At 33.4% G+C, this 25,634-nt stretch overlaps 1 protein-coding gene across 3 annotated transcripts in view; it reads right to left on the bottom strand.

The window, feature by feature from the left end:
* CDK8 (cyclin dependent kinase 8) overlaps positions 1 to 25,634 on the bottom strand; it is a 182,004-nt gene that overhangs the window by 50,970 nt on the left and 105,400 nt on the right. For 2 of the 3 annotated variants that reach the window (XM_079136683.1, XM_079136684.1), the window contains exon 3: positions 234 to 344. In XM_079136683.1, the coding sequence (XP_078992809.1) occupies positions 234 to 344 (111 nt within the window). Of the gene's footprint in view, positions 1 to 233; positions 546 to 25,634 lie in introns of those variants that run through there. The other variant, XM_079136681.1, reaches the window with a different exon arrangement.

The raw sequence follows: 25,634 nt of genomic DNA, 5'->3' as shown, positions 1-25,634 counted from the left end.
AAAGCTGAAATCTGAAATACTTCTGTTACCAAGCATTTTGGATAAGGAATACTCAACCTGTCATACAAAGCAAAACACTCTAGTCTTGGTAATATGTCAGTCATATTCTACGAGGTAACTGTTATTTTAAAAAATGTAAAACTAATAGTGGGATTAGCTCCTAATTGTTTTTAGTCACTCCTAAAATTTCTGACCGAACTCAGTGGCTCATGTCTACCAGAAATTCACCTTACCCAGAGATCATGTTCAGCATAATCAAATAGAAGCCAAACTTTCCGATCAGCATGAGACAGAAACACCTTCTGAAGAGAGATGACATTTGGATGTTTAAGCTCCCGCAGTAACTGCAAAATAAAGGAAATCCATTAAAAAATTTGGTCATAAAAATAATGTTAAAAACCATACCAAAATGGGCCCAGTGGCACATGCCTATAATCCCAGTGACTCAGGGGGCTGAGCCAGGAGTATGGCAAATTCCAGGTCAGCCTGGGCTACTTTGTGAGACCTGTCTCAAAAGAAAAATAAAGTTTAAAAGGGCTAAGTAGCTTAGTGATAGAGTACTCCTGGGTTTAATCCCCAGCACCAAAATCAGGAAAAAAAAAAAAAAAAACTACCAAGTTGTGTGAGGTTTTGGGTGCCTATAATAGCCTCTATTTAAAAGGCTAGAGGTGGAAGGTTTGAGGATTTCTTAAAACCAAAAATGGGAGGCAAACCCCCAAGTCCCCCCACACCAAAAATAAAAATCTACACTAGTTATAATTCAAAGGCAATACAATTTCAGTGGTAACTACTCTTAAACATCTCATAAGCACCCATACAATTGTGAGATACCTATACAGGTTCTTCAGTAACAAATGAAGGAAAATCTGTGGGGAAAAGACACTGAAAAAGAATAAAATTGTAAATTTATTTTATTATTTGTTTGGTTGGTTAATTTGATAAATATTATGTGTATATGTCATAAAAAATACCATTGTAACCTTTTTTAAGTAAAAATATTAATGGCACTAAGTATATTCAATGTCATGCAACCATCACACTAACCATTTCAGAACTTCTTCGTCTCCCAAAGAGAAACCCTGTACCCTTTAAACAATCCAATTCCCCTCTTCCCTTAGCCCTTGGTAAACTTTATTACTTTCTATCTCTAAAAAGAATTTGCCTATTCTAGATCACTAAAATAAGTAAATTCCCATAATACCTGCCCTTTTGTGTCTGGCTTATTTCACTTAGCATAATGTCATAAAGGTTTATCCATGTTATAGTACATAACATACTTTAAGTCCTTTTTATGGATACATTCCAAGTATATATAGTTACACTTGGGGTTACCTCCCAATGAACCCATCATAAGATAAAATCCCTAAGTCAAAAATGCATTTAATGAATTCACCTAACCTGCTGAACATTGTAGTTTAGCTACATACACTGTGAGGTATGAATTAATCTGGTCTCATGGCTGACTGGAAGATGAACCTCACTGCCTGTGCCATAACAATAGTGTGGGTAGTAGGGTGGTGGGTAAACTTATAAATGTTTTAAAAATGGTTTCTACTGAATGCATGTGGATTTTGCACCACTGTAAAAATGAAAAGTCTTAAGAATCACTGCAAGTCAAGGACTGCCTTATGTTATCATGTAATTTTTTAATCCATTCATGCTTTGATGAACACATAGGTCATTTCAACCTTTTTGCTATTATGAACAATGCTGCTACAAACATTGGTATACAAGTATCTGTCTCTGCTTTCAATTCTTTGGGTACATACCTGTGGGAATTGCTAGATCATTCTCTTTAACATTTTGAGAAAACATCTAACTGGTTTTCAGAAACTGCACCATTTAACACTCCCATCTGCAAAAGTCTGATCATTCCAACTTATCAACATCCTTTCTTTTTGGTACCAAGAATTGAACCCAGGGTGTTTAACCTCTGAATTACATTCCTAGCACTTCTTGTATTTTATTTAGAGACAGGGTCTTGCCAAGTTTCTTAAAGCTTTGCTAAATTGCTGAGGCTGGCTTTTGAACTTGTGATCCTTCTGCCTCAGCCTCCTGAGTTGTATGCTACCATACCCGGCTTAAACATCTATTCAAATGATTATTGGTACTGTAGTTTTGATTTTCATTTCCCTACTGGCTAACACTATTATCTTTAATGTGCTTATTGGTCATTTGTATACTTTTTTTGGGAGAAGCGTCTATTTCCTTTGTCCATTTTCTAATCAAGTTGTTTTGAACTGTAGGAGTTTTTTATCTAGTCTAGATATTAATCTCTTGCCATATATAATTTGTAAATATTTTCTTCCATTATGAGTTGTCTGTTTTGAAATTACAAAACAGTTAAAACAAATCTGTATCTTGTAATCATTGTTTTTTAAAAATTCAAGCCTTAACAAATTGTGATATTAAAAATAAAACAGTCAAACACCATATATCAGTTGAGAGTCAAGATCTATAACTCTTGAGAGATGGGGCTGTAGCTCAGAGATAGAGTACTTGCCTCCAACATGTGAGGCACTGGGTTCAATCCTCAGCACTACATAAAAATAAATTTTCAGCACCCTTCTTCGAAATCCTAATCAAGATAATAATCATGAAGTTTGAATCAGCACATTGGTCTTTTATTTCAGACAAATTTCTAATGCTTGGCAAGTCACTCCCCCCTTCTCAGTTTTCCTGTATTTTTCAGGTTGTGCCAAATTCATGAAAAAGTCTTTTTCTTGCTCACCTAACTCCTTCCAAAAAGTCTTTCCAAATTAGGAACAAATAAAGTCTATCCACTTCACAAACTCTGTGATTTTTATTTATACTTAATGAGCTAACCAGGCAAAATAGGTAGTAATTGTCATTTTCTGCATATGCGAATTGTTGTGTGGGTGTGTGTGTGCGTGCGTGCGCGTGTGTGTGTGTGTGTAACACTATAATCAATAGGTATGCTAAAAACAAGCTTTTTTAACAAAACTTGACAAAGGGGAGGGGAGTAAAATCTCATTGCCCCTATTTTATATACTTCTCACTTAGCTAAGGCCACCCATTTGTGAGCATTTAGCTCTCTAAGGACAGAAACCTGAGCTTAAAATTCCACACCTTTTTAAAACTTTCAAGGTTGCTCTGGTGACAATTAGATAATGATTGTAACTCTCTTTCAGGTGAACTCAGAGGCCAAGCAAACATAAAAATAAAAAAAAACACTCAAAACTTAATTAAACTTTGTACTCAGGATTATGTTCACTAGCCTATTATTTCCTCTCTTTGATTCAATAGCTCAGATTGCAATTCTATACTAATGAATGAATGACCACAGTACTAAAATCTGTTTAGAGTAGAAGGTAGGAAATTGTTAGTTTGAAACGTCCAGACCTTATCTGTTCCCTATACTTTTGTTCCTTTTTAGCAGCCTTCAGTTTAACATAATCCACCAAATTTCAGGAAGAGATTTAAAGTCTCCTAATGATGCTGTAAAAATGTTTCCAACAAATTATATGCATGTTCACTAGGGTTCATACTACAGATATCACACAGGGAAGTCAAAATGCTAGGGAAGTTCTTGGTAGGAAGCGTTCAAGTTGGTGGGGGGAATTAATTTGTTGGGTACTGTATGAACAAACCTTAGGCTACCAAGTAGATAACAGAAATGGTAGAGACTGAACTCAAATAAGAAATTTCCTTTATACTATCTTTTTCTTACTTTTCAAAACCCCTATTAAATGCACATGTATGGTTTCTCCCAATTTAAAAACCCAATTATTAAGATAGCTACATTATAATTTTTTAGTTAGTGTTTTGATAGAAGGAAAGTGTTATCCAAGATTGATCTTACTAGCCTATTATTCCATCTCTTTGGTTTAATGTCTTACAGTTCAGGTATACAGGGACAGGAAGTGGGGATCACCCTGCTGAAGAAATGCACTGACTATAGTTTCAATCATTTGTGGTCAGATGTTTTCCCTCTGCAACTACCCTACCACACAGATGGCAGTGTCTAGCTATAGAACTTTCAGAGTTGAAGACCAAAGAGTAGATTGACGCTAAATTCATCTGTTTGGAAAGCAAGACTAAAGGACTAAATGTCTTGCCTACACTCCTCAGAGTAAGAGAGTTAAATCTAAAACTCAGACTGGTAGACTTGTCACTTCCACTGTTCAAAGATGCATTATTTTATGCATATAGTCACACTTTCTTCTCAACTGGATTGTAAACCTCTTAAGGGTAAGGCCTATAGTTTGCATTCTTACTGTTTTCTCCCATATTTTAAAAAGTTCACATAGTAGTTACCCAAATTTTAACACTGATGACAAGGAGAAAGAGAGGGAGATAAATATGAAAATAGATCTTCTCTCTCCCAAGTTATGAAGCTATTGAAGTTAGGGAGTGTATCCTTTTTTATTTAAATGGTTATTTTTGGTTATATATAACATTAGGATTCATTTTGACATAATTAATAAAAGCATGGGATATGATTTGTTCTAATTTAGTCTGCAGTACTGCAGTCTATCTTCCTAACAGTTGGTAGTTTAACTTTATGGCACACACCCTGCATTAAAACTGCTGCACTACAGAACATGGTAGTGAAAACAGGTTATCCAATTTTTCTTGATGTTCCCAATAAAGCATAATTTTCTTAGGAAAAAACAAGAAATAATTAAATAATGAGCCAGAGCCCAAAGTTTATGAAATAGTATATATTTACTCAATTTACATCAATTCAAAGTCTCAGGTGTTCAGTCAACTGGAGTTAAAATTATACAATCAGCTCTTTATTTGGATAGTCTGCTAATTTATCTTACCAAAAGTAATAATGCTTTGACATACTCATTATCTAGGTGAAAAAACAGTTTTGTAGATTAGTTTACATATGCATCTTAAATGCATTTGGAGGGACACTTACCACAAAGATATCCAAATGTGTTTACATAATAACGTGTATTCACAAAACAGGACTAGCTTAATTTTTCCTTTTTGTTCTGATTTAAAACAAATATCATTTTGGAATAATTTTAGATTTATAGAAAAGGTATAAAGATAGTACAGAGAATTTCCATATCTAAGTAACTTATCTTTGTATAAAATAAACTGTGATCAAGCAGATATGCAGATTGGTAAACATAAATTTTTTAAAAAGACATGTGGGATTCAAGATTAACATGGGGAATGATCACAAGCATTTCTCCTTTTCCTTTCTAGAGTCTACATTAAAATGATAGGAAAATCATAATAGCATAAATCCAAAGTAACAAAAAGGACAAGATTCACTCATTTAACAAAGAAAACTAAGTTCTTTAAAAAAAAAAAAAGAATAAAAGAAAAAGTTCTTGCTGCATTGCATACCAGACAGGCACTGGCTGGTATGATCTATGTGTTTTGGTGGATTCTAGATACTATTTAGGGCAATGAAGATAGTAAGGTAGAAGTGTAATGGGGGAGGACCGGACTACTTCAGACTGTGTGATCAAGGAAGTTCTCCATGAAGAGGCAGTATTTTGACTAAGGTATGAATGAAAAGAAATGCAGAAACCCATTTTAGGCAGATACTTAAAAAAATGTTTCTGGGCTGGGAGCAGTGGTATATGCCTGTAATTCCAGTGGCTCAGGAGGCTGTGGCAGGAGGATCAAGAGTTCAAAACCAGCCTTAGCAAAAGCAAGGTGCTAAGCAACTCAGTGAGACCCTGCCTCTAAATAAAATACAAAATAGGGCTGGTGACAGAGCTCAGTGGTTGAGTGCCCCTGAGTTCAAACCCCAGTAACCACCCTCTGCCAAATGTTTCTAGAAGATGGAAGGCAGATGAAATAATTCAATGAAGGCCTCAGTTCACAGAACTGTTGTTGAGTAGGAAGAACATTTGTCCTATACAATTCTGGGAAGATTTTATACTTGGAAATATGAGCTACAAAGCCTCTCTTCTGAAAAGTTGATTCTCTTCCCCACTCTCCACCATTACACTGGGCTGCCAGGTATATACAGTTTGATTCAAAAGTTGGGCAATCTGAATGGTCTTTAAATGGCTTCAGAGCAAAGATCTGTGCATTCTAGCACTTCGGGTTTCCCTGGGTAATGAGAGCTGGTAAATCTCACTAGATAACCCTGAAGTATGATCACCAATATAGGAACCCCATGATATAAGTACAAAAAGTTATCAGGTGGCTTTCTGTAACCTGATTCTTAAATACAAAGAGACAAATTGAAGGTCACCAAACAGTTTAAGCTTGTCACATGGAAGGGAGAGATCAAGGTATCAAGGCATACAATAATGAGAATGCCTATAAAGAAAATATGATTATTACTCTGATAATACTACAAATTACAAACTGACAAGCACTGTTATTACAATTATTTTCTTTCCATAAAACAATACAAGATGCCACCAAAAAGTAATAATCAGAGAATAAAGAATTCCTAGAAAAGAGAAAACAGAAAAACCGTGAGACAAGAAAAACAAGAGTAGTATAAAAGATTAATCCAAGAAGTTCAACATCTGGTTATACTGAGTTTAGGAAGAGAGAAGTAGAACACATTGAAGAGGAAATCAAAGTACTACACAAGAGAATTTTCCAAAGATTACAGATTATGAACTTCAGTTTATGTGCCCACCTAGTGGAGAGCAAACCTATAAAATATGATGATGAAAAGTCCTCTTTGTTTTCAGAAAGGAAAGCCCCCCAGGTGACCCACAAGTGATTGAGAACAAGAGTAGTATTTGATTTCATTAGCTACATTGATACCAGAAGACAAAGGAGAAGTATCACCAAAGTTCTGAGGGAACATTATTTCATATCTACAGTTTAAAACCCTTTCTAAATTCTAAGTACAATAAAGGCATTTTTTCAGAAAAAATAAGAATTAGAAAATTTATCTTTAAGATATCAAAGGTTACATAAGAATATACACTTGCAAAATAAGGGATGGAATCATGGGATCCAGTAAGCAAGAGATCCAACCCAGAAGGGAAAAAATGGAAAAGCCTGGTTGGCTTGGAGAGTAGTCAGCTAGAATAAAGGACTCCAGGATAGAGTTAGCCAGTAAAAGAAAAATGGGTTTCATGCCATCCTAGAGAATATAGAACAAGCCAAAAAGGCCACAAACACACACAATTAGGGTTGCAGGTAGACAAACACCATAAGAAAAAAATTCAGCCAAATGAAATGAAGCAAAATAGAGATGTCAGTAATGAAGTAGTAGTACAAGTGGTAAATGAGTATTATATTCATAATAAGTAACAAATATAATTATGAATTATGGCTAGTAAACAGAGCGAAAAATGTACACACTCAAAAAGTGATGATGATGATGACCACAATGATGACAAGAACATGATAGTAGTAGTAAGGTTAGGCAAGAAGTGTAAAAAGCACTAATTCTGTTTCTTCATAATATGGAAGTAAGTGATACCATCTAAAAAGGAGAAGTGGTTTAAAATGTCCTAACTTCTACTTTTTTTCCCAAAATTATTATGGTTTGGATAGGAGGTGCCCCCCCCAAAATTCTGTGTTAATGAAAGAATATTCAGAGGTAAAATGATTAGATTACGAGAGCTATACCCTAATTGGTCCATCCTCATTTTGTGTGGTTAACTACAGGCAGGTGGAGCATGGCTGGAGGAGGTGGGTCCCTGGGGCATTCCCTGGAAGGGATCATCTTCCCTGCAGCCCCTTCCCACTTGCCCCTCTCTTTCTGCTTCCTGGCTGCTATAAAAGGAGCAGCACTCCTCCACCATGCCCTTCCACCATGATGTTCTGCCTAACCTTGGGCCCAGAGTAATGGACTCTAGCTGACCACAGAGTAAACCTCTAGAAGTGAAAGCCAAAATAAACTGCATCCTCTAAGTTGTTCTTGTTCGGTATTTTGGACACAGTGATGAAAAGCTGACGAACAGAATAATCTTTTCCTTAAATTTTCAGGGAATCTTTTAGAAGCTAAATTTTGTTTGGTAAAAGAAACATTTGTCTGAATTTCAAGGATTTCAAAACTGTACTGTTTTCTCTTTTCAAGTAAAATCAAGTGTAAAAACACTCACTTAAAATAGAATGCATATGACCCCATTTATTTTTTAAAATTTTGAATATCTATTTTTCTATGCAAAGAGATGTGAAATGACACACTCCTCATGCTAGTGATAGTATTTCTCAGTACTGTAATTTTGGGTAAATTTTTGTTCTTTTATAATTTGCTATATTACTTGATTTACATCAAAATTTTTATCTTTTTTACAGAAAAATCTTAAAAGACATGGAATTTTAATTTTAGTTGTACTCACCAATAGCTTTGGTATAATGTCTTGCTCCAAGAAGTAGTTCTGGGGCTCGGTACCAAAATGTTACAACCACTGGATCCAAGTCTGCTAAAGGCTTCAAAGGTGAATTAAATAATCGGGCAAAACCCATATCAGCTGCAAAAAAAAAGCAAACAAACAAACAAAAAGTTAAATAGATTTTCATAAGTCGGATTAGTTTAATTTATCACTATTATTTAGTAAGACATGGAAAATTTGCTAAAATCTAGTAGGGAGGGGAACCATAAAACATCTTACCCTTTTAGAAGTCTAAATATAAAACAAGTTTGAGATCTTCTTTCTTTTCAAACTACTGTCACCTACTTTTTCAACCGGAATACAGACAAGCTCGGCTGCCAGAGGTCAAGAGAGACCCTATTTCTCTGGGCTGCTTTCCATCTGCCACTTCACCACTGGGGATAGAGTTGCTGAGCTGCATTTCCATTCTTTGTACTGGTCTCACACACTGTTAGAGTAAGGCTTTCCATTTTTTGCATCAAAAAGCCTGCTCAGTGGTGTAGTTCATCAAAAGTTGACTATACAGTACTTTAATCCACTACACTCCTTCCATTTTATTTGGGTTAAATTTCATTAATTTAATTTTAAAGATCAAAGAATTTTCTTAAGCTAAAAGACTTTAAAGGTCATCTAATTTCATCATCTCCTTCTTCAATGATGAAACTGAGGTTCAAGAAATAATAAACTCAAACCTTAGACTGGCAAAGACCTTAGATACAGTTCTTGGTGCTTAACAGTTTAACATGTAACACAGCTGTTTAGGCATGGCTGTTTGTCCTGCTAAATCATAATCTTAAAGGCAAAAACTGTATATTTTTCACCTCTCTATTTCTAATAGTATCACATACAGTGTCAATTCATGTAGCTTTTGCCTAACACAATATGAATGACCACTATTCCACTGCCTATTCAAAAATTTTAAGATTCATCCACTAGTGGGTACTTTTAGTTCTACTCTTCTAATAAAGATTTTTAATGAAGTAGGCACTCCTTTAACTTAATTATGGAGCGAAAAATATCCAAAAATTTGGAAAAGAAGTAAAACCATGAATCATATTACTAAATCCCAATTTACAAAAGAACTAACATCTCCTAAATGTGAATGCATTAGGATGTAATGCCACCAGAACCTGCCAACATCTCATGCATTACATAGAAATATAATTCCAAACTAGATTATTTTATGGTATTACATAATGTTTTCCAAAATCATATAGTAAAACAACATATTTTATAACCATTCTTTGACTAGGTCTTTTCTATTTTGCTTGCCTTTAACTTGCATTTGAATTTGATGCCACCAAATTGGATTGGACAGATTCCTTTAAAAGCACATTTTATGACTCGAACATTTGATAGCACAGGGAGTGATTCTCAAAGGCCAATGGTGTGAAGTACAATGAAGAGCATTAAGTGTTCTCACAACTAAAAATTTGCAAAGTTTATAATATAAAATTATTTCAAGAATCTAATTATACGTGGAAAGTGAGATTGGGGGGATTTATAAGGGAGAATAGAGAAGAACGGTTATGAACACACAAGTTCTTCTTTTTGTTAAAGTGGTTCAAATCAGCTAATAATTCTGATTTATATTAAATCTCGGAACAAGAAGTAACTATTAACTTTGTTATATGCGCTCATAATCCTACAGCCTTTAAATTAATTAATGTAATTTAATCGCTTTCTTCTATCAACCCACAAACAAACTAAATGTAAATGATAAACACAACTTAGAAATGACAATAAAAAATAACCAGTTAGGATAAATAAACCTAGTTCTATCTTTACAGATCATCAGACTACAAGTAGGTAAAATTTTGTTTTGACATATAAGAAAACAGAGCTATAAGAAAACATGCTACAATCAGAACACCTATTAATTTTTTTTCCAATCAGGCAAAGGACTATAAGACAGTCTTGTTAGAACTTAAGGTTCTTCACCCATTGGGTCTCATGGTTTTCCCTAAAGTTAACTCCTAATCTATGTGAGGTCAACAGAGGCATATGTTCTCATCTAACTTGGCTCAGGTAAACAGGACGAATGGTAGAATAAACATTCTGCATGCCCTTGTGATTCAAGGTGAGGGTGGCCTCTAACAGGGATAGAAGCTACTCACCTCCATAGGCTATGTTTAATGAAGGCAGAGGTATCTAGGAAACTTGTACAGCTTGTTTTATAATTAGAACACTTCAGTCTCTAAAGATTGTCTGACACCTTTCAAGAGTGTGAAACATTTTTCATTTTATGTATACTCTTTAGAAATTGTTTGGATCATATGGAACTACATGAATATATGCATACAATTACAGCAAAAAATTAGAAGTGATATGCTGCCTGCAAACGTTTTAAAAGAGAGCTACACTGTGACTTATCAGAGATATAACATACCAATTTTTACTCTTCCTCGCTCAGGACCTTCACCCATAACTAAAATATTAGCAGGTTTCTGTGGAAACAAAATAGTGTTTTTTTCAGTAGACAGTAGCGGTTTCTTTTAAATAGACAATATGCCAATATAACATAAATCCACCTTTCAAAAAACCTCATTTACTCCAAAATGAAAACCAAATACAGGAAGTACCAAAGAAACTATACGTTTATAAATTCAAAGAAGTATGCAAGATTTCATGAAGGCCCAAATATAGTGGTGCTTTTCTCCTTGGAAAGCTAAGTCTTTTTGTGGCTCTTTAACTAGCCTAAGTTTTTTTTACTACTACAGAGAAACTTACAATGCTGAGGTTCCTTCTTACTCTTTCAATTATATAAAATGTTGTGTGGCTTTAAGAAGAAATGAATCTGTGAAGATAATTTAACAAAGTAGCAAATTAATCATAGGTAAGGAATCACCTGATATCCTTGTTTTGGGAAACAGCAAGGTATGCATCTATATTTAAATATAGAGAAATTTACTCTAGTATATAAAGGCTGCCCCCTTTCCAGGAGAAAGAGCAGGAAACAGAAGAACAAAGGGTGAGGGAGAGAGGGATAAGGCATTTGATTTTCTCCCCCAAAACTCACCCCACTATCTACTTGATCTGACTTTAATTCTAGCACTCTGTTAAATACAAGTGGAACTAAATTAGAATGCCTCTTCAAATAATTAAGGACTTTAAATGAAATCTGTTCACGGTGGTAACCATTTTATAGGTCTCCCCAACATTATTTAGCAATAGTCCCTATGCTACTACTTGTAATTTATAATATAATTTTCTACCAACTGCTGAAGATCTAATTTGATTTTAAAACCAAAAGAGATAATGCTGACATGGCAGAATATAGATTTTTTTTTTAAGGTGAGGAAAGTAGGCGCCACAGTAGTTAAGTGACCTGTCCTGTCTGCTTAGCAAGACTGAGGTAGAAGAATCTACCATGTCTGTGAACAACAGTCTAATGGTCCCTTCCTAATATATCATTCTGAAAGGAATTTTATGTAGCAAGTTTCTGAATTAATGAACACTTCTATAATGAGGATAATATTTTAATCAAGGAAGAAATTTCAGAATCTCTATCATCACCACACACATATTACTGACCCTGAGGATAACTGGCTAGGTACCAAAAGTAAGTACATCACTAACAATATTCCCTTTGAGTTATACACAGGTGCTGTCCAGAACAGATAGAATGGCTTTTGTTCACCATGTTAATCAGTCAACACTGGGTTAGACTTTGCAATCTCTTAGGGCTCACCTTATTTCAAAATGAAGCCAAATTTCTGAGACAGTGTAAAATGCTGCAGGGAAAGAGGGCTTTCCATGTGGAATCAAGCAGTGCTTCTAATGGATGGAAGAAAAGGCTTGCTCTCAACTCACAATGCAGGAACAGGAAGGCATCCACCCATGCTAAAACTGACTTCTCATGGGTATTCAGAGCAGGACTTCCTAAACTCCCTTAAATGCATTCCTTAATCGCCATTTGAATCTCTCCCTATCAAATCTATCTTCTGTATCACAGCCAGGTTTATCTTCTTTAAAGACAAATTTGATTATGTCACTCTCTTGATTAGATCCTTCCATAGAAATATGCAAAATTATTGCAAGATTAGGAAAAACCATAAAACAGAAAATGATATACAGATCAAAAATCAGAACTAGGTTAAAAAAAGTTCCTAAAAATAAAAAATTGGAGAACAAAAGTATCAGAATGACAGAGGCAAGGGTGACTGTTTCAAAAATTTCTTTGAATGTTTTCATTATGCATTATTATATTATTAAAATATTATTTCAATTCTAATTGATCCCTCTCCACCTCTGAGTAAGATTTATGCCTTGCAATGGGATTCTTGCAAACAAGTTCTCAGCACCTCCAGCCCTATACTTCCCCTGTCCCACACTGCTCCTGCCATAAGTTTCCTCCTAGTGTTCCAACTAGCCATGATTGTTCGCAACTGTCATTTTTATACCATGACCAAAACAACCTTTTCTTTGTGCTATTTAAAATTTGATGCACCCCCTTAATGACAGGATAAATAAAAACATTTTGAATACAACCTATTCAAACTATAAAGTCACATATAGTTTTTTAAAAAGTTTAAGCCTCTTTTACCACATGCCTTCTCTGTCCCACCCCAAACTACACATTTTACAAGGTACAAGTTAGTTAACTGGTTTGCTGTGATCAAGTTTTCTAGCACTTCAGTGTTTGATCCTAAAAGATTATCTCCATATTTGGCAAATACACACACATACATGACTCCTACTGTAGATGAAGTAAAAAAAAAATTTCACTTTCTCTCTTTTTTTTTTTTTTTTTTTTTTTTTGCAGTGCTGGGGATCAAACCCAGGGCCTTGTGCTTACAAGATAAGCACTCTACCGACTGAGCTATCTCCCCAGTCCACTTTCTCTCATTTTTTTTTTTTCAAAATTCATCTTTTTATTCACCCAGCAGCAGAGCCCAGATATGATGGGCTGGCTAGTATTGGCCAGTCTGGCACTATAAAACGGGGAAGAACCCTCTGACCTTTCACTACAGGTTCCTTTCACTCTGAATTTACTGAACTGCTAAAGTTCAACATGGGTTTGAGCACTATTAAAGAATAAACAAATTCCTTGTCAAGGTCCAGATTAGTATTGGAGTTTGGGGACAAACCTCCAGTTACTAAATAAAAAATTTCTTTGCTAGGTAACTCATGGCATAAGCTAAAAGCCACCTAACCAGCATCTCAGATTTCTCCTAACCCAATCTCTGCTTTTAAGTGAACTCAGATTCAGTTTGAACATGCTATAGATAAATGAAAGAGAATATTCTTAAGTATTGTTTTAATAACGCTATAAACAATGGGTCCTACCTCGTGTTATTTCCCATGCCCAGGCCATATAGTCTGATTTAGTAGAGAAATCTAACTATAATTTTCTCCTTTTATCAATGTAATACAATGGAAATATCCAGAGAAAAATGCAGGAAAAGTCCAAATGATCATGACTTCTCTTGGCAGTGTTTCTGTTATTGCTTAGTCAATATTGAGCAAGGCTTCAGAATATTTGATACTATTTCAGCACTAATACCATATTGAAACAATATTCTCCAAGAAAACTAATTTCTTGATATAAATTTTTTTTTTCTCTCTTTGTACATCAGTAGCAGAATTTGGTAGCAGTTTTAAGCTCTAGAAACAAAACTTTCAAGTGCTAATATGTGAAGCAATTAGTCCTAACCATTAATATTATTTAGCTTTGGTAAATAATCTCTGATCTCCTACATGCTATCAAACATAATCACCTTGAAAGGACATACAGAACTCTGATGGTAACATTCTGACAAGGAATATACCCCATTAAATTGTATTTATTACCATGGAGATCAAAATACCAGTATGATTTAAAAGCATTATAACATCAAGGCAACATCTTCAAGTATAGCTATACTATGTACAAAAATGATTACAGAACACGTGTTACTGTCTGCTGAGCAATGATATAAATTAATGATACACTACTGTCTGAAGCGATGGTGTCCTCTTATTTCTCCCAGGAAGAAAATCAACTCTGCTTTATGAAAAAAAAAAATAGACCTTATTTTACAGTCTGACAGTTTTTCTTTTTGTATTTGCTGCTGTGCTCCCCTCCCCCCACCAAAACCATTGATATTTCCTAAAACAGATGTTTGTATTGCAGAAACAACATTTCTATAGAGGCATTCTATATGCTACAAAGTTTATTATGCTGAGAGAGAGTCCACTGATGATTCTGGCATACAACAGGGATGGCGAATTGGTTTCATTTTAGAGGTCAACCCTGATGGAAAAGTAAGGACAGTTCCACCTGTAGAAAGACAAGGACTGGGCTGATTTATCACAACTATACAACAATTGCACAGAGGTGAAGAACAGTGTCAAATTAACAGGAAGAATTCCATTCCAGGAATATAATAAGATCTTCACAAGTTTACTAATGAGGCAGAGAATTCCAGTTAACCAGAAAATTTGATACTACCTGGATCTGTCTAAGAACAAAGGACAGTGGTCCATGAAAAAAAATCACTATATTACCACTCCCTGAGATTTGTTTAGGATTAAATCTTCACAAATACTATAAATAACCCAATCACGTGGCAAACTTCCTAGATATTCAATAATGCAATCAGTTTCAGTTTTGGCTGTAAAACATTTTGTGTAAGTTGAATTGAGTGTCTTCTTTCTGAACTGCTTGCAACCAGATGTGTTCTTGCAAATTTTGGAACATATGCATGTGATGCATATAATACCTTGGTGATGGGACACAAGTTATGAGATTTCCTTATGTTTTATATACACATAACCTGAGGGTAATTTTATACAATATTTTATTTTATTATTATTATTATTTTTTTTTTTTTTGCGGTGCTGGGGATTTGAACCCAGAGCCTTGTGCTTGCAAAGCAAGCACTCTACCAACTGAGCTATATCCCCAGCCCTATACAATATTTTAAAGTATTTTATGCATGAAATAAAGTTTTGTGGTGTGGAAATTTCCATGTATAGTATTATGCTGGTGCTCAAAACGTTTTTTATTTTGGAGCATTTCAGATTTAGGATACTTAGATTAAGGATGCTCAACCTGGATTACTATATGTATGAAAAGAATTAACTAACTGATACATATCTTCATACAGGAAGTCCTATGAAATTCAAAGGCAGCCAGTAAAGTCTTAAATGGACACATTTGGTAATTAACAAATTGTTTCAATGAAATTTTTAAAGAATTAAGTTACAGATAAAATCTAGAAATCCAGTTAATGTGGTCTCTAAGATATTTTTTTATAATGAAGATTTTTTTACCATTTCTTTAAGGTTGTGATTTTTTTTTAACCTTATAATACTAACCTTTAGTATTATTGCTGATGACCTTTAAGCTAAAGGAGAAATTATCACTTTCCAATAAAGTTATTTCTTTCCTACCTTTCATTTAATTGAAAGGGAATAAAATATAGAATTAATAACCAATTCTATCTGCTTTGTGGTAAGAACAGCATGAATGTTACTGATAACAGCCAACTTTATCCTCTATGGTACGTTGAGTACTACACAATCATTCATATTTTTATTTATTAAGAGGAACTGTGGAACTAGAGATAAAAAGGCACACGGACACGTTCTGCCCTCAAAGAGATCAATCTAGACTAAATGGGTAGAGTAAATTCAGGCCAGGAAGAACCTCAGATCTGACTGCATGGAAAGTAAAGGACAAGGCAGGGTGCACCAAGGACTCATGGAAGTCCTGTATGCAATAGCCACAAAGCTGGGGTTATACCCTCCACAAAGGCACAAAGGAGTATTTAGAGGGTATCACACACTGATAGTACTACTCAAAAACCACAGCTATGCTGACTAGTTTTGACTTACCTAAGACGTTCTCTTTCAGGGAGAATAAGAATGAGGTTCTTTGACTGACATCTTCAAAGCAAATCAAGAAATAAGTTCATGAGAGTAATACTGCTAATAAGAGATGACATTTTCTTTTAATAACTCCATATTTTCCTCCACTTCATTGTATCAAGTCTACTTTTGTTTTCATCTATTTCTTATTAAACATTGTGAAGTTAAATGAAAATGGCCTTTTATCAATATATTTTTCACTAAAAATATTTAAAATAATTAACATGGTTTAGATTATTAGTTTAAAATGAGTATTTTTAAAATCCATGGGTTCAGAGTTTTTCAATTTCAAAATTTTTAAATTGTCCTTTTTTGGCAACTGAGGCACAGCATACTAGTTTAAATGCTAAGAGAGTCAAAATGAAAATATAACCTATTTTCACTAATGCAAAAATAATTTCCTTAGTGTTGCAACCTAGCACAGGCAGTATTTGCTTCATTAACAAGGGAACAAAGGTGTATAGAACAGATACCACATGTCAATTAAAATATACTTTTAAATTTCCAGGCACAGATATATTTGTTCCTAATAAAGAATATGCTTGAATGAACACATTAATATAAAAATGTATATCTGCTATATTCAGATGTGTATTTTTAAATTTATTTTTATTTTAAACAAATGGGATACATCTTATTTCTCTGAACATGAAGTAGGGGCATACCATTTGTGTAATCATAAATTTACATAGGCTAATAGTTTTGATTCATTCTGTTACTTTTTTCTCCCCCCACCCCTCCCCCTCTTATCCCTCTATGCAGTCCCTCCTTCGTCCATTCTGCCCCCCTTCCATCCTCCATTATGTGTCATTATCCGCTTATCAGTGAGATCATTGGTCCTTTGGTCTTTTGAGACTGGCTTATCTCACTTAGCATGGTATTCTCCAATTTCATCCATTTGCCTGCAAATTCCATAATTTTATTAATCTTTATAGCTGAGTAATATTCCATTGTGTGTGTGTGTGTATATAATATAATATATATATATACACACCACAGTTTCTTTATCCATTCATCAATCGAAAAGCATCTAGGTTGGTTCCACAATCTGGCTATTGTAAATTGAGCAGCTATGAACACTGATGTGGCTGTATCTCTGTAGTATGCTGATTTTAAGTCCTTTGGGTATAGGCCAAGAAGTGGGACAGCTGGGTCAAATGGTTTCCATTCCAAGCTTTCTGAGGAATCTCCACACTGCTTTCCAGAGTGGCTGCACTAATTTACAACCCCACCAGCCATGTATGAGTGTACCTTTTCCCCCACATCCTCACCTATACCTATTGTTGCTTGTATTCTTGATGATCGCCATTCTAATTGTGGTGAAATGGAATCTTAGGGTAGTTTTGATTTGCATTTCTCTTATTACTAGAGATGTTGAACATTTTTTCATATATCTGTTGATTGCTTGTAGATCTTCTTCTGTGAAGTGTTTGTTCATTTCCTTAGGCCATTTGTTGATTGGGTTATTTGTATCTTGGTGTAGAGTTTATAGAGATTTTTTTTTTTTTAAAAGACAAAAATACATTTTCTCAAGTTTGATTCACTAAATGAATTTTTGTAAACCTGTGAAGTTCTATAATACAGTTTAAACAATGTCTAATAAAGAGTTAAGTAAGCACAAAATGATAACTGTTACTTGAAGACTAGAAAACTAAATAAAACCAAATACATCTAAAAGGAGAAGTATTAAGGGGCAGGAGCAGAATATCAAAGATCTTTTAGCTTTCATAATAGTTTGTTTTCTTTCATTATTATAAGATTATAAAAAATGAAGTTTGTACTCAAATGTGAAAATGACTGAAATTATAAACATCATTCTAAACAATTTTAAGTTATATATTTGGTAGTTATAACAGTAAACAGTGAAAACATTGATACTGTTTTGTGTTGTATCTCCCCAAGTATTATTTCCTCAAAAAATTTAATTTTTGTATACAACTTTTACTAACTCTGTTAACATAGATGGTTGTGCCACCCCACCCTACACTTGACATTAACCTTAATGATGCTTCCATTGATATTCTTTGTTAAACTTTACCACCCGGCTCTGCCACGATTCCCTAAGCCCCTAATACATATATCAGGTAATTTCCTTTGGATTAAAATCTCAAAACTAGAATAATCAAATCAAATTACTGATCTAAAACTAAACTTAGTTTTAGTTTTTAAATTAAAAAGTAATATATGCCCAAATAACAAAACGTGTGAAACGAAGAAAAGCCCAATGTAAACAAATTAACTTTTAATTGAAACAGATGATCACATTTTGGAATCCATCCTTTTTGTCCTCTGTATAAAATTAACATTATTGTTTTCAGCCTTTTTTTCTCCCTCTCACTTAGTATTATTGTATAATGAAGATTTTTTTTTAATCTGAAAAATATTCTTCTGACAGGTCCTATGTGAAATCATTCTTCAGATACAGATTCACCATATTTTCGTAACATGTCTCTTCCTAATAAATAATTTAGGTTGTTCCTAGTCCCTTAATAAAAACATAATACCATGCCAGGTGTTGTGGCACACGCCTATAATCCCAGAAGCTCCAGAGACTGAGGCAGAAGGATCGTGAGTTCAAAGCCAGACTCAGCAACTTAGTGAGGCCCTAAAGCAACTTAGTAAGACCCTGTCTCTAAAAAATAAAATAGTGGGCTGAGGATGTGGCTCAGTGGTTAAGCGCCCTGGGGTTCAATCCCTAGTACAAAAAAAGCCCCCCAAACAACAACAAAAACTCATAATGCCATCACAGACAATTTTGCTTATGCTTACGATTAACCTCTAAGAAGTCAAACTGCTGGGTAAAGATTATAAACATTTTTATGATACAAATTAATAGATCTTGAATTGAAAGCTTGAAATATGTTTGATATATTCAACATCTTTTATAAAAACAATACCATAAAATATCCTAAAACCCAATCTGCAAAACTAAAAGCTACAAGCATACCTGCATCTATACCAGCATCATAAAACTGCATAATTTTTATAAGCTCAATTGACATTAACAATAACAAATATTACAAAATTTGTATACTTTTTACTGATTAAATCATAACTAATAAGTTATGATTACTCACTATACTTTTTTTTGAAGACTGGTTATTAAGCTTATGTATTTGAAACAAGTCTCTATATTCTAATAGTAAATTACTTTTACCATTTTTCTAATATTTTTTTCTCACATGATAATATATAAGTAACAGTTAAAATTTAATTATTGATATGAGAATTCTTCTCCCTACTGACAATAAGAATAATGATCTACTATAGTGATACAGCCATAATGTTTATAGCAGTGCAATTCACAATAGCCAAGTTATGAAACCAGTCCAGGTGTCCATCAATAGGTAATGGATCAAGAAAATGTGTAATATATACACAATGGAATTTCATTCAGCCATAAAAAAGAATGAAATTTACGGCATTTGTTTGTAAATGGATGGAACTGGAGAACATCCCCTAAGTGAAATAAGCTAGTATCACTCAAGGGTCAAGTTTCTCTCATATGCAGAAGCAAGAGCAGATGGTGGTGGAGAGATTCCATGAAAAAAGAAAACAGTGGGGTACAGGAAGAGGACAGAGGGGAGCGAGAAAAGACAGAAGGCAGGAAATACTAAATTATGCTATGTACACTTATGAATACACCACAGTAAATTTCATATAAATGTATATCTATAAACACCAATTAAAAAAAATAAATAGAAGGAATAGTAGTAGAGTAGAAGGAACACCAGTAGGAGGGGAAAAAGAGGAGGGAAGGGAAAGTAGTAGTACTGGGGGACTAAAATGGAGCAAATTACATTCCATGAATGCATGATTATGTCAAAATGAACCCTACTATTATATATAACCACAATGCACTAATAAAAACATTAAATAAGAATGATGCTTTTCATTGTGAAATAACTTCTAATTTACAATAACAAGTTCTCATGAGTCTATTCAATTTTTAATATTTCCAGTACTTTAATAAACATACACATATAAACATGTTTTCATAGGAAAGTTAATTTTTTTCTACATAATTTAAGAAAATACCTAAGTACTCAGACTAAGTACCTTTTTGGTAATATTTCTCTTTCTTTCACTGATATGTTTTTACACAGTATTCTATTTCTACTAATTTTGTCGTTAACATTTTTTTACTTAACATTGTAACAATGTCATTTAAATGTGCCATAAAAATAACTGTAAATGATTACACAATAGTTCATCTATGTGTCAGACTTTGGCTTAACTATTCTGTTGGAGGTAAATGTTTTTTCAAAGTGTCATTACCATTAATTCTGTGATGGCCTTTTCAGCACTTTTTATAATATGCCTAGGAGAGTTTACTAATAGAAATATTGTAAGATCAAAGGAATCTTTCAAAGTTCTTGATAATTCTTACCCTAGAAAGGCTATCATTTTGTCAAAAATAATTAGGGTTCATACACTCAACATACTGAGGTCATATTATGTATCAGGCACTGTTCTGGGCATTTCATATATAGTAGCTAAGAAAGTAGACCTGGTCTGTATTACAAAGGGAAGTTAAGGCATTAGATAAACAAACAGGATGGTAAAGGAAGCCCTCTCTGAGGTAACATTTAAGCTACTATCTGGCTGAGATGGAAGTAGCCAGAGAAAGGTTGTTTATGAATGTGTTATGTAAGTGGGCAGAAGCAAGAGAAAAACTTAAGGCAGAAGGGAGAACAAAACGTCTCTAAAATAGGAAATAGCTTCTTTGATTCAAGAAGACTTCTGCGGATACAGCATAATTACAAGGCTAGCTGACAGGAAATATGGTTTGGGGAAACAGTACAGGGTCTACTTTGAAGATAAATGTCCTTTTTCGTCTCTGAAACTGAAATTTCAAGTAAGAGTTCTCATCTAGGAAGTGACAGTTTGACAAAAGCAACATGTTAGTTATGTACCCAGTCCTCTGCGAAGATTAATTTTCACAACGACCTCTCTAAGAGGCATTATTATTACTGTTGTTGTTATTATTTCAGATAAGATGGACAAAGCCAGAAAGGCCTCTATTGAACTGAGTTAGCTCACAGTAGCTATTTTACCCTAGCTCACCATAATAGAACTAGGGTTCAAATGCATATACTTTGGTTCCAGAATCCACCTTTTTAACTACTGTATTTCACAGCCAGTTCACCATCAATTGAATTATCAGCTGATGGGAGGAAAACAGCATCACATAAGTATTACTACAATACAATCTAATGAAATTTTAACTTTTAAAACTGTATGTGTATACACACAAATTACCAATTACTAGTATAGTGAATTAATAACTGCATATATCATTTATGGTCTGTATTTTGACTAATGCTGTTTATCTTAACAACATATATGATCTATTATATTATTATTATTATTTCTTTTCCTAACATGTTCCAAAAGGGTTTCTAGTTTTTGCCTTTGAAACAACTGGTTTGAAGTACCTATTTCTGTCTACTTGAAAGAATTCTAATATTGGGATGTGTCTTAATTTGCAATGGATACATATATTGTAACTCCAATTTCTTTGTACTTTCAAGGTGTGTGCACATGACACATTTTTTCAAATGATACCATTTAAACAGGACAAAATTCTGCTTTTAGTTCCAGTGTTATTTTATTATATTCTAAGAGATTAATGTAAAATTTGTGCCTTTGTCAATACTAATTCATGTATATCTTTATCCTCTAGTACACACAACTTTTCTAGACAAGCAACTTTTCTGAACGGATGTTTTACTTGAAAACCACAGCCTTACACAGTTCTAACTACCAAGCAACTCTGTTACATCACACTGTTTTACCTCATTTTTGTTCATTTAAATATCTTTTTTTGTCAATCTGACAGAATGTCAAAGTACCTTATTACATGTACAAATGTCAAACAACAGATCATAAATTCTTTGCTGTATTTTCACTATTTTAATCCTGCTGTTATGAGCTTTGGCCTTCAGAAATAAAATCTCCTTTATCTGATATTCCAATAATAACTTCTTATTCTATATTCCAACACACAGGAAACTACACAAACAGTTCTCCAACTTTCTTCCCCTGAAAATATCTGAAGATATGATGGACATCAGAAGATAAGGAAATACAGGTAAGCAGTTAAAAATTAGCCTGGAGGTGGGGGGGAAAGGGAAATTAAGGATGCCATCAGTTGTCAGTTGTGTCACCTGAACTTCCAGTTCTTCAGCTATAAACTACAGATAAAATACAACCTAATGTTGCACAAATTAAATTTGACTATTGCACATAATTATCATAATACATGATACATAAAAAGCTCTAAATATATTATAATGGTAATTAAAATGGCAACTAATACTATAATTGGTTAACAGTAGATATACTAGTGCAGGGACTCTTAAATAAAAACTGTTAGGGCCAGGGTGGTATAGGACTGAGGGCATGATTAATACTGCTTCTAGAATAAACTTTATATGCACCTATAAGATGCCCCTAATAGTTTTGTTTCCCTTCTAGCTTTTAGTCTATTTATATCTTTACAGATCATAAAACTTTTAATAGCTTTTAAACGACTAAAATAACAAAAACAAAATTCTTGTAGTAAAGTAATTACAATATAAAGAATTTTTAACAATGAATATACCTGAAATCTCACCTTGGAGTTATATCATTACATTTTGCTGCACAGTTAAAGTTTCTCTAAATCTAATATATTACTTACATTTATTATAACTTTTTGATCACTCAACAAAATATATATACACACACTCGCACATATACACACATTGGACAGGTATGATTACATTATCCTTTTTTATTAACCTATCTTCTATCTTGACTATATAATTTATTCCAAACTAGAATTGTTTCAGAATATTGTTAAATAATAGTAGTGACAGAAAGTAGAATGATAATGGTTTGCTGAATTGGGATATGGATGGGACATGGGATATATACTTTTATACATGGAACTTTCCTTCTTTCTTATTTTATTAAATATTTCAATCAGAAATGATTACTGAATTTTTGTCACAGAACTGAATTTTGTAAAAGTGTTATGTTACATTTACAATTACTGAGATAACCATAGTGTTATTCTCTCAGCACTATTAATGAGAGTTTTATTAACAGGTTTCCAAACACAATCAGTCACACATTCTTAAAATGCATTTCACTTACTTAGAACATTATATTCTTTTAAATCTTTCTGGATCCTATGTGTTAATATTTCATTTATGACAGATGTATAAATATTTATATGTGACATAAGTCTAGGGTTGTACATATCATCCTTATCAGGTTTTGTGTCAGTACTATGCTCTCTTCCTAACAAAGTTATTAAGGAAAGATTTTTTTGCACAACTATAAAAGGACTCCTATTATGTACGAATATTGAGGGTTGAAAATTAACAGTGAAAACACTGACATGTGTTACATTTTTTAGAGGTTGCCTTGTGACAAATGACTTTCTTCTATAGTTACTGACCTGTTCAAGTTTCCTAAATCTTCCAGGACCAGTCATGATAATTTCCTCTTCAGCCTACGACAACAGAAAACCTAAGATTCTCTATATCTTCCTATCATCTACAACTTTCTTAATTTTTCTCCTTTGCCTACACTTTACTTCTATTTTTCACCTACTTATCTTCTTTTTAAACTTCCCTTCTCCCCTCTTCAGTATGATGGCCCAGCCAACATTTGACTTTACCACCAATGTTAAATAGAAAATAAAAGAGATCAGTCAAAAAGCAGGCCCAAAAGATGAGTGTTAATGAAGTATAAATTTTTGACTCTACTGTCAAAGATCTCAGTTGTTGTAACAGTAAGTCTACCCTCATAAGACAGAAAACTAGTCATAATAGAAAAGTGTAAGAGACAGGATGATTTTCTGCTGCAGATTTTACCAAGCATTACCAATTTAGGTAACAGACTAAGAATGGCCACTTCTAAGATGTCCTCTAACTTTAAGGTCTATGAATCTATGAAAATAGGGAAAAAGAAAAATGGGTCTTCAAATGAATAAGGTGTTGATATAAACAGATTTTTTAGAATGAATTAAAAAAATTAAGTTTATCTTCCTTCTCTTTTGTTTTTGTTAAAGTGGCATTTTAAACACACTGACCAAATTAGAAGCCTGTGCCTAGAAATTCAAAACTGAAAGTAATCTTAGAAAGCCAGATATTCATTTTAGAAAAGAGTTAGAATCCTCAAATTATATACTGACTTAAGAGTATTACATTTATTGCATGATCAAAATCTGGAGGCAAATGACAGATAAAAAATACACAGGTCATTATTAATAAAGCGATCACTGGATAAAAGGAAAAGTAAAATCCAGTAGACTGGGGCAGCATAGGAGACTTTAATTTAAACAAACATTTTCTGAACAGTGTATCTAATAACTGTCACTGATTCTATATCTAATTGTACCTGAGAAAACTTTTATTAAATCTAAAAGAAATTCCTATGTATTGATTCATTTATAAAAATTCACACAAAATCTTAAATATTTGAGGGTTGAAGTTATTTTGCAATATGGTTAGCTCCTTGTGTTTGTTTCTATAGTTAAGACTTACTTTTGCCCTCTATTTGATAGTTTCTCATTTGCTTGTATCCACCACAGAGATAAGATTGTCAAGCTGAAAAAGACTTAATGAAAAATTTATGTGGCTATGGGCACCAATGACTTAAAATAGGCTTAGATAACAATTTTAATTGAGATAAAAGAAAACCTCTTCTAATATATTCCATCTCTGAAGACTAAATTACTTTTGCAAATCTTTAGAAATCTGGAAAATAATATAGCATTTTCAGGCCTGACTCTCTTACTAGAAAGTCAGACTTGAATACTAATTTTTTTTATGCTTTTTCAGAGTACAATTCAGAGACTTTTAAAACCTCTTTTGGAAAAACGTTTGTATTCTGATTACAAACAATGTATTTCTCTTTTGCTAAGATCAAAGTCTAAAGGTCAAAAGAAACTACCCTGTTTTTTGGGTAATACTGCTATGGATGATAATAAACTTTGTTTATAAAAATGGATGCAATTGTATAGATTACATAAGGTCACATAAATTATATTAAAAATGGAGAAGACGATGTCTGACTTAAAACTCAGATAATCCTGTGTGTCAATTTCCAGGATCATTCAAAACCATCATCTTAAAGAAGCACTATTTAAAAAAAAATTTTTTTTAAATCTTTATAATATTATTCAAAATAACCAGTCACAACTGGTGAGAAGCTTTACTAAAAAGATTCTAGCACTGGTGTTTGAAAAGACTCACTCAGAATCTTAAGAAAAGTATACTATAAGTAATATGCAAACCAAATAATATATTTTATTATCAGCTTGTAATTTTCTGATTATATTTGGTAAGATAAATTGGGCCTTTTTTGTTATTTACAAATAGAATGCAAATACATAAAAAGCATTTATCACAAAATCAAAAGTATTCTTTCTAATTAATCTGTTTATAGAAAAAAAGCCTAATTGATCATTAGAGTAAATATACTTAGAAATAAGCA

This window comes from Sciurus vulgaris, assembly GCF_902686455.1.
Source record: "Sciurus vulgaris genome assembly, chromosome: 4".
Lineage (NCBI taxonomy): Eukaryota > Metazoa > Chordata > Mammalia > Rodentia > Sciuridae > Sciurus > Sciurus vulgaris.
The sequence above is the reverse complement of the archived record's forward strand: the minus strand, read 5'-3'. Positions and strand labels throughout refer to the sequence as shown.